This window comes from Alligator mississippiensis, chromosome 11, assembly GCF_030867095.1.
Source record: "Alligator mississippiensis isolate rAllMis1 chromosome 11, rAllMis1, whole genome shotgun sequence".
Lineage (NCBI taxonomy): Eukaryota > Metazoa > Chordata > Crocodylia > Alligatoridae > Alligator > Alligator mississippiensis.
In genome coordinates, this window is record NC_081834.1 from 819,136 (window position 1) to 831,159 (window position 12,024).

Consider the following 12,024-nt stretch of genomic DNA (forward strand, 5'->3'; position numbering starts at 1 on the left):
CGGGCCAGGACCCAGGCCCTGGAGGGCGGGGGTGGCGGGCAGGGTCCTACCGCCTGCACCCTCGCTCCGGGGGGGCGCGCGGGGCCGTGCCAGCCGCAGCTCGCCCGGGCAGTGCTTGGGGGCCCGGCGGCACAGGCCTGCCAGCGCGGGGATGGAGCCCGCGCCAGCCGGCCCCGCGCTCGGTCCCCGGGGCTGCACGCGGAGGTGCGCGGCCCCTGCACCACGTGGGTGCTAGCACCGAGCCGGCTGACGCGAGTGCGCAGCCCGGCTGCGGGGGGCCCGCGCTGGAGGTGCCCGTCTCCCGCGGAGGGAGGGAGGGAGGGGCCGGCGCCGGCTGCACCAGCGGCAGCGGCAGCAGCTCCGCGGGGTGCCGACGCGCTGGGTCCAGCACCAGGCGCCTGTGCGGCTGCTGCCTTCTGCCGGGAGGGAAGATGGGGCTCCTGGCCCGCAGCCCGGCCGCAAGGTGCCCCAGCTGCCTGCAGCTCATGGCGGGCAGACCCCGGGGCACAGGCCACGAACAGCACCTTGCGTGGAGCAGCCTAGGGCGCGCACAGCACTACCAGACACGCATCCCGTTTTATCGTTTATTTGTGTATTCTTCGTCCCGGTACAGAGCCCGCTTCCCCTCTGGCATCCGAGGCGAACGGGGAGGCAGGTCAGTCAGCAGAGGTTAAAACAAGTCCCCCCCACGCGCCCCACGGCTTCCCCACAGACAAACAGAGGTGCAGCAGGAGCCCTCCCCCCCAGCGGCTTGGGCCCAGGCAGCAGGGAATAAATAACCAAGCAAAGCTGTAGTGCTAACACGGTGCACCCCGCCCAGAGGGCCAGGGCTAGTATTTACAGGCACCGGGAGGTGCAGCGGTGCCGAGGGTGGCAGGGGCAGTAGCTGGGGCAGAGGGAGCGCCGCTTCCCTTCCAGTGGTGCCCGAAGCCCCCACTCCTCACCCAGCTCCTGCTCCTGCCTGAGCCCTGCACCTGGGTGTTGCCCTAGTCCACTGCTGGGGGCTGCCTGCCACCAGGCTGAGCCAGTGCAGAGGCGGCAGCAGGGCTGGGGCAGGAAAGCAAACGTTTAATCATAAAAACAAAAGGATCCCGACTCTAGGCAAGAAGAGCAGAGAAGCACCAGGGGACCAGGCTGAAGTCAGGCCTGGGGCAGGGCCCACCTGGCTCCAGCGGATGGGCAGCGGCTGAGACAGGTGCACGCGGTGGCTCTGGGAACAGCGGCTGGTGGCAGCGCTGGGGCCAGGCCAGGCAGCCGTGCCTCAGCAGTGCAGGTTGGTGGTGGTGGAGTTCAGGATGTGGGAGCTGGTGTCAGACCTGGAGGCCTTTGAGAGCTCGCGCTGCAAAAGAGAAAGAGGCCAGTGACATGGTGGACCAGGGCGCTGGGGCCATGAGCATGGGCCATGGCCGTGCCATAGGCTAAGAAGCTAAGCAGTAAAGCTCTACTCCGCCAGGCCAGGCCAGGCCAGGGCAGGCGAGGGTGGGGTAGTCATGGATGCTCCACCTCAGGGCTGACTGCTCCTAAAACCCTTGGCCTCAGCTGGCACCAAGCCAGCTGGGAAAGGAAGGCCCCATCTTTTGCACGAGCTGCCTCCCTCCGGCAGCAGCTCGCTTCCTCCATTCCTGCAGATGATCTCAGCCCCAGTTCACTGGCATGGGGCATGTCCTGGGTGGGCACATCACCCCTCCCAGCTAGCCACCACTGGGGTCCTGCTCTGGCCTGCAGAGCTGAATGCCTAGCCTGCCACGGGCAGTGAGCCAAAGTGCCAGCCCCTCTCTCTGGCTGGAAGAGAGGCTTGTTCTGACCATGTAGTCAGTCCAGGGACACAGGGCCTCTGCTGTGCTCCTTCCTCCCTGGCCCCAGCCCTGGCCTGTGGAGCTAGAGCAGGGACTTTCCCACCCCTGCCACACTGAGGCGAGGCAGAGCCTGGCCACAGCCACAGGCCTCCCAAGGTCTTTCACACAGGGTCCCAGGGAAGCCTGGGGTTGGAGAGGCTGCCTGAGGCTCAGGCTGGCAACCCCAAGCACTGGGCAGACAGCAGGGGCATTAACCTAGAGCTCAAGTGCATGCCCTGGGGCTCTTCCAGAAGCAAAGTCAGCAGCAAGGACATGCAGCAGCCCATCCAGGACTCAGCCAGGGGGATGCAAGAAGGCTCAAGCTACTCGCTCTCCTCCCTGCAGCTGGCACCATGGGGGTGGAAAAGGGGGAGCCAGCAAGGCTCTGAACCAGAGCTTTCGTGCCCAGCCACCCAGTAGCCTGTTGGAGGCACAGGCTCCTAGAGCATCTCCGTGCCTAGCTGTGCAGGGAGTGGTGCAGAGATGGTTCTGACTGCCCGCCACCTTGGGAATTGGGCACCAGGAAAGTGGTGCTGCAGACCCCAACCCTAAAGGGACAACTCAGGCCTGTGTCACCCCCTGCCCAGAGCACTAGGGCTCGGGAAGGCGGCCACAGTGGGACTGAGCTGCAAGGGACCTGGTTTGTTCCCTCAGACACCTCACAACCCCCGGACATGAGGCTGCCTCCACTCCCCTGCACTGCAGGGAGATGCCTGCCCTGCTGCCTGGGGCTGGTGGGTTGGTTAGTATGAGGTTAGCAAATCGTTCTGTGCCCCAGTGCTGAGGGGAGCGGCAAGGGGCCAGCTGGGTCCCTCCCCAAAAACCAGGCCCAAGGCAGAGGTGTTGGTCATGATTTCACTGGACTTGGAGCCAGCACCAAACACATGTCCCCAGGCTCTGGTCTGCGCAGGAGTTGGCCCAGGCTGGGCCCAGAGGTGCGCTGCAAGGCAGGGCAGTGCAGGGTCTGGCACCACATGCTGCCCAGAGTGTTGAGAAGAGGTAAATTACCGCAAATTCGGAATAGGTGCTGGCAACAGAGTTAATGCTGTAGTTACGTTGGGCAGGGGCCGTGGGGGTGCACCCACCGCTCAGCCCGGGGCCATGCAGCTGCAGCACGTTCTCCTTGTTGCGCTCCTTGAGGCCGGGGCGCGGGGGCTTGGCGGCTACGTGGCCAGGGTGCCGAGCAGACTGGCCAAGCTGCAACAGACAAGCACAGTTAGGGAGGACTGACAAACAGCCTGGTAGGTCCTGCAGAGTTGGCTTCATCTCCATTCCCACTCCCCACCCTGGTCCCAGGCCAGAGTTCTGACCCATTGTGCTGGAGCCCAGCCACTCACTGGCCTTCCAGCATCAGCCCAGCTCAAGGGCAAACGTAGGCAGAGCTCAGCAGCCTCCACTGTGCTGAGCCAGACAAGCTCACCCCAAAGCACTACAGTGGCCCAGGAGTGCAGCAGGCAAGGCCTGAGTGTCCCAGTGCAGGCTGCACTCCCACAGGCAGCAGGGCACTTGGACATGTGCCTGGCAAACCTGCAGGTGCTGGCTCGGAACAACGCCTAGTGGCAGCGCTGGGGGTCAGGCCCGGGCAGCTGCACATTGGTGGTGCATGCCAGGGTAGAGTAGCTGAGGAGCTGTTCCCACCCTCAGGTCTTGCACTCCCCCTGCCCTACGAGTGGCTGGGAGGCTGCGTGCCTGCCAAGGGGCCCCACAAGGCAGAACACCGTGCATACTCACTTTGCCCGCGGAAGGCGGCAGCCGGGACACCGGGGAATGGCAGAGCACTGTGCCAAAGCCTGAACGTATCGTGCTGTTGGGAGTGGCACTGGAGACCGAGGTGGCATTGAGCTGAGGGGAGAGCACAAGGTTGACACAAGATGTGGGCACAAGACAGTGGGCCAGAGCCCAACCACGCAGCCCAACACAGGAGGCTGCAGCAAAGAAGCTGCTGGAGGGCAGAGCCAGGTCAGGGCAGAGCTGTAGTAGGCAGCAGACAAGCTACTGCTACAAGACGACGGCCCACACCGCTACCACTGAGCCTGCAGTGCCGCCGCCTTCAGCTCAGGGGCACTGGCTAATCCCAACACCTGTGGGTCCAGGAAGCCCGAACCCCTGCACCGGCTGTGATGTAGGGGGAGCATGCAATTACCTTCCTTACTTTGCCAGGCGTGTGAGGCCCCAGCACACGGCGCTTGGCAGGTGTCTTGGGCACAGCGCCATACAACATCTCTTCCTCGATCTGCCGGCTCTTCTTCAGTTGCTGTACAGGAGAGATGCTTACAGACAGGACTGGGCAAGGGATGGCCCAGCCCAAGTGCCACAGGCAGGGAACTGGTCCCAGCTACTTTATGCCAGACACATGGCAGCACAGGGCGGCAGTGCCCAGGGCTGTGCATACAGCTGTGCCCAGCAGGCAGCATTGGGAGGAGAGCGCAGAGCCAGTGGACCCCCCACAAACCAGGACTGCCGAGGGCACACGAGGGCCCTGCTGTCAGAACCCAGCCTGTCCAGAGCGTGTGGGATGCCATTGGCCCCTACCCCTTGGCACAGAGCTGCACCATAGCACTTGCAGTTGTTGAGCAGCTGCAGGCAGGGCATAAGGGCAGCTCCTCACATGTGCTCAGGCCCATTTGCCAGAGACAGGAGGGATCCCACCTAAATAGTGTGACAACCTCTCCCCGGACAGGCTTCGCACAACACTTGTACAGCACCGCAGCAGTGCCAGCATCAGACAGGTACCGTGCCACACATGCCAGCCCAGGACACATGGTAGGGAAGGGGTGCACCAGACTGAGGGCAGGGGTACCTCATCATATCTGAGCCCACCCTGCTGCCATTGCCGCTCAGCCCCGCACTCACGCGCTCCTGTTTCTCCTTCTCCTTCTCCAGGCGGAAGAGTTGCCACTGCTCTGCCACGTACTCCATGAACTGCTGCCCGCTCACCAGAAAAGCCTCCTGGTTCTCATGCTCCCAGCCCTCAATGCGCACGCGCAGCTCCTCCTCCAGCTGGGCCAGAATGCAGGAAGGGGCATCAAGGGGTGGGTCAAGTCTGTCCCTGCTGACAGCATGACCCCCAAGACCCCGTGCAAGACCCATGACCCTTCCCCCACCCCAACCCCAGCTCCCCGGCACCCAGGGCAGGAGGGCGGGCACCTGCCTGCTTGGGGGGCCCAGGCACCCCCAACCCAGAGCCTCGCTCACCTTGGGGAGGGTCTTCTGCAGCTTGGCCCGCTGCTTCTCTTCCTTTAGGAGGTTCCCCCCACGGTTGGCAAAGCGGCTCGGGTCGCTTGCTTTTCTCTGAGGTGCAAGAGCCCAGTTACAAGGTAGTCCAGGCCCACCCCAGCACGCTAGGACCCCCCATGCCAGAGTGCAGCAAGAGGAGACTACCCCACCCCAGGCCCATGAACTGGGATATTGCTGGCCTGGACTACTGCAGTCCCAGCCCTTGCAGCCGGATGCTCGATGTGCCATGTGTAGCACAGACTTGCTCCCCACAGGGTCAATACCTCCAGCTCCAGGAAGAGTCTCCAGTTTTCCTCCCACTTCTGGACGGCCTCAAAGAGCTCCCTGTGCGTCTCGTAGTAGTGCTTCAGCCTCCCCACCTCAGCGTCGTGGAGCTGCAGCAGGGTCTCCGTGTAGTCCTCTAGGAAGACGACAGCGGGGTTACAAGGCCAGGCCGGCTGCAAGCAGGAACCCCCACAGCACACCAGGCTCCAATCCCCCGGTCCCAACGCACCATCATAATAGGGGGCAAAACCCTCCCGCTGGGCTGGGCTGTAGAAGCACTTGTCCCAGTAGGCTGCCAGCTCCACGCGGATCGCCTCGATCACCACCTTCATGTTCTGCAGCTTCAGCTCCTCCAGGCGGTCCACTTCCAGCTGCAGCTGGGGAGGGAGCAGACCACACACAGGCTCAGGGTCCAGGGACATGGCCAGAGGACAGGGTATGAGGAGCAGCCTGCGCTCCAGGGACTAACAGCTCTCAGCGGCTGCAGGCTCCTGCACAAGAGCTACAGGATGGAGTGCTGGGTCCTCCCCCCTGCCTGCGCTACCAGGACCAGGCAGCCTGCCCTCTCCCAAAGGCAGGCAGGCTTCCTTACCTCTCTCCTGGTCCTGGCGCGGGACCCAGTCATGTGTGGGGCCACAGCATCCCTCTCCTCAGCTGGAACCTGCAGGCGGTCCCACAGCTCCAGGATTCGGGAACGCAGCTCTGCGCACACCGCCTCGTTAAGTGCCTGCCGGGCTTCCAGCTGCAGTGGGGAGGCAGCGGTCAGCACACTGCTCCCAGCAGGCATTGCCGGGTCCTGCTCCACCCTCCGCAGAGCCCCTGAGGGGGGGCCCTGGGCAAAGCCCCCACCAGGCCCTTCAAACCTCCACATAGCAAGTCCTGCCCAGGAGCTTCAGTGTTTTCAGGCAAAGCCCCGGCCCGGGCAGCTCAGGCCCGGGGCCCCTACCTGCTGGAGCAGCTCCTTGAGCGCAGCAATGTTCTCGGTGGAGAGGCAGAAGGCTTCCTCGTCCTCACACACCACATCCTGCTCGAAGCTGGTGTCGGGGACATGCTCCAGCTCTTCCATGCACTTGATGATCTGCCGCTTGGTGTGCACAAACTCCTCTCGCCGGCGCTCCTGCAGGAGGGAGGCAGGGTTAGAAGCCGGCAGCACCACGCAGAGCTTGTGCCCATGCACACGCCCACACCCCACCCCCTCGGACCTTCTCGGTCGTCAGCGTGGCCAGGTGGCGCCGGAAGCCATCGAGCTCCTCCAGGCTGGGTACGGCGCTGCTGTCAATGCTGTACGGGCGGGTGCAAAGGAGGTCACACAGATCCCGGTCTCGATCCTGCAGGGCTTTCAGCTCTTGCTTTCTCTCCCGCTTCTGCTTTGCCATCACTTCCACACGGGTGCGCAGGTCCCTCTCTAGTTGCAGGATGGTGCTCTCCTCCTCCTGAGGGGACAGGCTGTCAGCAGTGGTCCAAACAGACACCACCCCCCAAAGTAGCAGGTGTGCCTCAGCCCAGCAGCGCTAGGCTGATTGGTCCAGCCCATGGCAGCCACGGGCCCCCTGGGTCACAGCCTAGCTGTGAGAGTCAAGGTCTGCAGCATGAGCTTGCCCATCCCACTCAGCATGGCAGGAGGCTGCCACAAAGCCCAGGGCTCTGCACTTCCGGGGGCTTACAGGCCCCATCAGGTGCACCAGTGGGGAGGAGCCAGCCAGCTTCTCTCGCAAGCAGGGCCCCACCAGAGGACCCGGGGCCAGGCCAAGCTGGGAGCAGGCTGTTGCGACCTGGGTGGGAGAAAACAAGGACGCCCGCGCTGGGACTTGCCTCGAAAGGATCTAAGTGGAGCTCCTGGCACAGGGTGTCCAGCTCCTTGCGACATGAGGCGATGCTCTTGAGCAGGCGCTCCTTTAGGTCCTCCTCCTCGGCTATCATCATGTCCAGCAGCCCCTGCAGGAAAGCTCCAATTAGTGGCGCCTGGGGGACTGCTGGGAAAGCGTGGGCAGTTCATAGAATCATAGAAGTCGGGTCGGAAGGGACCTTGTAGATCTTCAGGTCTGACCCCCTGCCTGGGCAGGAGGAAAACTGGGCTCAAGCGACCCCAGCCAGGTAGGCATCGAGCCGCTTCTTAAAGCCCCCCAGGGTAGGAGCCAGCACCACTTCCCTTGGAAGTTAGTTCCAGATCCTAGCCGCCCTGACTGGGAAGTAGTTCCTACAGATGTCTAATCTAAGCCTACTCTCCAACAACTTGTGGCCATTATTCCTTGTTATCCCGGGGGGCGCTGGGGGAAACAAGGTCTCCCCCAAACACTTCTGGTCCCTCCTAGGGAGTTTATAGATGGTCACCAGGTCCCCCCTCAGCCTTCTCTTGAGAAAGCTGAACATGTTCAGGTCCCGTAGCCTCTCACTGTAGAGTCTGCCCTGCTGTCCCCGGACCATGCGGGTGGCCTCCTCTGGACCCTCTCAATGTTGTCCACATCCCTCTGGAAGTGGGGTGCTCAGAACTGGACACAGCACTCCAGCTGCAGCCTGACCAATGTTGCGTAGAGGGGGAGGATCACCTCCTTGGCCCTACTTGAGATGCACCTGTGGATGCACGATAGGGTCTGGTTAGCCCTACTGACCGTGACCTCGCATTGTCAGCCCATGTTCATCTTGGAGTCAATGATGACTCCAAGATCCCTTTCTGCCTCCGTGCTCTCAAGAAGGGAGTTTCCCATCTTATACGTGTGCTGCCGGTTACTACTGCCTAAGTGCAGCACCCTGCACTTGTCCGTACTGAAACGCACCCTGTTTTTGTTAGCCCACCCTTGCAACCTATTCAGGTCTTGCTACAGTCTTTCCCTCCCTCCTAGCGTGCCCACCTCACCCCAAATTTTGGTATCATCAGCAAATTTAAACAGGTTGCTTTTCACCTCATTGTCCAAATTGCTGATAAAGAAATTGAACAGTGCTGGCCCAAGGACCGAGCCCTGGGGAACTCCGCTGCCCACTTCTCCCCAGGTCGAATATGACCCGTCCACCACCACCCTCTGAGTACGACCCTTCAGCCAATTTGCAATTCTTCTGACTGTGTAGGCATCGATGCCACAGTCGCCTAGTTTTTTAAGGAGGATGGGGTGAGAGACAGTGTCAAAAGCCTTGCTGAAGTCCAGAAAGACTACATCCACGGCGTCACCTGCATCCAATGCTTTTGTGACCTGATCGTAAAAGGCAATCAGGTTGGCCTGACATGACCTGCCCTTAATGAAAACACGCTGGTTGCCCTTGAGCATCATCCTCGATGCCGGCCCATCACAGATGTGCTCCTTGATGATCTTCTCAAAGAGTTTCCCCAGGATTGAGGTAAGACTGACGGGCCTGTAGTTGCCCGGGTCCTCCCTCCTCCCTTTCTTAAAGATGGGGACCACATTGGCTACCTTCCAATCATCTGGCACCTGGCCCGAGCACCACGAGCACTCGTAAAGCAGTGCCAAGGGCCCTGCAATAACCCCTGCTAGCTCCCTCAGCACCCTGGGGTGGAGAGCATCTGGACCTGCTGATTTGAACACGTCCAGCAGTTGGAGGAGGACAGCTCGCAGCCCAGGAGTCCCCGTGGGGAACAGACCAGGAAAGGCCAGAACAGACAAGCAGGCTTGGGCAGAGCTGAGCGTCTACAGCACAGCCTGGAGTCGACACGGGGGAGCAGGCGGGCAGAACTGTTACGATCACCTGAGGCCCGGGCCCTAGTGATGCAGCACCAAATGCCAGCGTTCCTGCTTGCCCTGCCCAGGACAGCCATAGTCTGGCACCACAGGCACCAGGGGAGCGTGAACGAGGCTGCAGGTTGTGGCCAGGGGCAACGAGGCACCTAGGACAGAGGCTGGGGCCTGTGAGCTCAGCAGGGCCCTGGCCAAGGGAGGGTCTAGGCTGCACCAACACCACAGCATGAAGCCCCACAACCTGGCCAGGCCAACTCTCCCCTCAGGGCTGCTCGTCCCCAGGTACCCCTGTTGTGCTCTGCTCTGGCTGGGGGCAGCCCTACCCGTGTGCCCTGCTCTTGGAGGGCTCAGGAACAGGACTCTGCCAGTCTGGACACGTCACCGCAAGGGACTGGCCCGCAGGGTGGGATGGTATTTGTACCATGGGACGCCGTGGAGCAGGACAGGGGGCAGAGCAGCGAGAATCCGTGCTCCCCTGAGCCGGGCCAGGGCAGGACGGTGTAGAAGGTGCCACGGCCCGCAGGAGACGAGGCAGGAAAGGACAGAGGAGCAGAGAGCCAAGAGCAGACTCTGACCCGTCCTGGCAGTGCGGGAGGCCCCGGGCAGCATCCATTCATCCAGCCCTGCACTCACCGGCGAGGGGCAGACAGCTTCAGGAAGAACTGCACATGCAAGGACTAATGCCGGGAAGAGCCAGACACTCTCAGCCAAGGCACGCAGCTTGGTGCAGAGCACCGGGCTCCGCACGAGGCCCTGCTGCAGGGTGCCTGGTGCTCAACAAGAGCGACCGGGGCAGACGGCCCGCCGGGTCCTGCCCAAACAGCAGCTGGAGCTGGATGCCCAGCGCCCCCAGACAGGTGTTGATCGGTCACCGCATAGCAGGGGTGCAGCGGTCAGTGCCCGCCTGGCTGGAAACAGGCAACGGCGCCCAGGGCAGAGGTGGGGGCTCAATGGCAAGGGGCTTCCACCCTGCCAAGGGGGACAGGCAGGGACGCCAGCAATTTGGCTGGCCTGCGTCCCTACCCGGGCCTGCCCTTGCCCTTTGGGCCCAGCTGGGCTGGACGTGCCTCACATTCGCTCCTTGGCTCAGAGCAGGGGGAGCTCGGGACGGAACTCACCTTGACGTGCTTCTTCACCACATCTGTTCGCTGCAGTCGCTGCTCCTCAGGGATCCCGATCTCCTCCCAGATATCCCGCAGTTTGCCCAGGGCGCTGTTCAGACATGCCACAGACTCCGCCGCCAGCACCTCGCTGAGGGATGGAGGGACAGCGGTTACTGCCGGGGGGCATATGGGGCTCAAAGGAGTTCATCCAAGAGCCACCAGACCTTGCTGAGGAAGCCAAGCCCAGAGGGAGGGTTTTCCAGGCGATGCGGCTCCGTGGGCAGGACCCAGCCCTGCAGCCTCATTCGACACTGGCGCTTCAATCAAAACCTTGGCCGACTTCCCCATGGTCCCGCCTGGGGCCCGCGGCAGGCGCGAGTGGCCGCTGGCTGCGGGACCCGACATTCGGGTTCCCTCTCTCGAGGACACTGATGTTGTGCCAGGGCCCCGTCCTGCGGGACCGTCAAGCTCGCGCAGCGTTTATAATCCCCTGACGGGAAACCAGCGTCCTGCCAGCCCGCTCAAGTGATTCACACCCGGGCAAACGTGGCTAAGTCTCCCGCAGGTAGCCCAGCTCTTCCTGGCCCGCGCTCCTCGTTCGAGGAGCCGCGCACGTGTCCCTGTGCGCTCACGCAGGGGAAACATTCACTGAGCAGCATCTGCTGCGCACCACGGACAGCTGCCCTCTTCCTTCACTAGGGCCCACGCCACGGACGGACGGACCGACTACTCGCGTCCCGGCGCGCCGCTCTCCCCTACCGCCCTGCTAACTCATCCCCTCGTCGCCGCTCACGCTGCCAACAGGCGGTTTTCTGCTTGTGCCAAGTTTCCCCGGCCTGACTCATCACCAGGAGCAAGCTCTCCTCCTGGCCAGGCTCCTGGAGGCAGACGCGAAGCCTGCCAGCCGGGCTCGGGCACCACAACCGTCAGCCCCAGCAAACCCTCGGCGTCCAGCCCCGGCGGGATCGCCCCCAGCGCCCGGGCGGGAGCGACGCGCCGGGACCACGGCAGGCACCTGTCCGGCAGGGTCCCAGCGAGGAGTGATCGCCAGGACGCGGCTGCAGCCCCCGGCGCGCGGGAGCACGCTGGCTCCTTGGCGGCAGGGCACGGGGCGGGTGGAGGGTCCTGCCACCCCCGTGTCTGCGCCGGCTCCGCCGCCCGCCCCTGGACACGGCGCAGCCCGGCGAGGGCTCGGGCTCGGGCTCGTCCGACTGGCGGCCGGAGCCGCGGGCGGGGTCTGCTCGTCCTCGGGCCAGAGCATGGCCCGGGCCGGCGCCCCGACACAGGCGCGCGCGAGACGGGGTGGAGGGACGGGGCCTGTGCCCTGGCCCCTGTATCCGACCCGTGCCAGCCGCCCCGCCCCGCCCCGCCCGCTGAACCGAACTAAGACAATCCCAGCGGCGCCGTCTACACGTGCGCCCAGCGCAGGACTGTACTGCTGTGCTGCTAGACTCGCTTGTACGTGACGGGACTAATCCGCGGCGCCCGAACCGCGCCTACGTTACGCTTTGCTGCGCAGCAAACTGGCCTGGTGCGCAGCAACGCACCGCACCGGCCCCCGGGACGGGACGGGACGGGGCAGGGCCCCGGGGCCCCCGCGCTCACCTCTTCCTCATGGCGCCGCGCGGGCCCGGTGCCGCCCGTCCGTCCATCCCGCCCGCCCGCCGCGTCCCTATGGCGACCGCCCGCTGCCCCGCAGATTCAAACTCCCCTCCGCCGACCGCTTATTGGCTGGCGCGGGTGACGTCACGCCGCCCCCTGCGCGAGAACGTCTTCCGGCCTGTCCCTTCCCAGCTGCCGTCGCGGCCCTGCTTGTACCCAATCAGAGGGCGGCGCTTCCGGGTGGGGTAGTAGGGCTCCGCCCCACGCGGAGGACGGGCCGGCGCTGATAATACCACG

At 63.8% G+C, this 12,024-nt stretch overlaps 1 protein-coding gene across 3 annotated transcripts; it reads right to left on the bottom strand.

Moving 5' to 3' along the window:
- Positions 1-570: 570 nt before the first annotated feature.
- Positions 571-11,838, bottom strand: LOC102563535 (protein regulator of cytokinesis 1). Of its 3 annotated transcripts, none has more exons than XM_059714471.1 (14): positions 11,731-11,838; positions 10,141-10,273; positions 7,149-7,271; positions 6,539-6,769; positions 6,283-6,453; positions 5,929-6,078; positions 5,566-5,713; positions 5,336-5,472; positions 5,031-5,126; positions 4,689-4,835; positions 3,988-4,089; positions 3,567-3,677; positions 2,844-3,032; positions 571-1,339 (listed from the first exon to the last, which is right to left on the bottom strand). In XM_059714471.1, exons 1-14 carry the CDS (start codon positions 11,775-11,777, stop codon positions 1,262-1,264), a joined length of 1,863 nt encoding a protein of 620 aa, XP_059570454.1. In that variant the 5' UTR covers positions 11,778-11,838; the 3' UTR covers positions 571-1,261. The 3 variants fall into 3 exon arrangements, with proteins under 3 accessions (XP_059570454.1, XP_059570455.1, XP_059570453.1); XM_059714472.1 differs by having other exon boundaries at positions 2,921-3,032; positions 3,979-4,089; XM_059714470.1 differs by having other exon boundaries at positions 3,979-4,089.
- Between the last annotated feature and the right edge of the window lie 186 nt (positions 11,839-12,024).

Bases quoted from the DNA above. Each gene is read 5' to 3' on its own strand.
- LOC102563535 (XM_059714470.1), bottom strand. From the start codon at position 11,777: ATGGACGGACGGGCGGCACCGGGCCCGCGCGGCGCCATGAGGAAGAG. The intron at 6,454-6,538 runs GTCCGAGGGGGT...TCCCTCCTGCAG, and splicing joins CCACGCTGACGACCGAGAAG to GAGCGCCGGCGAGAGGAGTT. The intron at 6,079-6,282 runs GTAGGGGCCCCG...TCCCCACTGCAG, and splicing joins TCAAGGAGCTGCTCCAGCAG to CTGGAAGCCCGGCAGGCACT.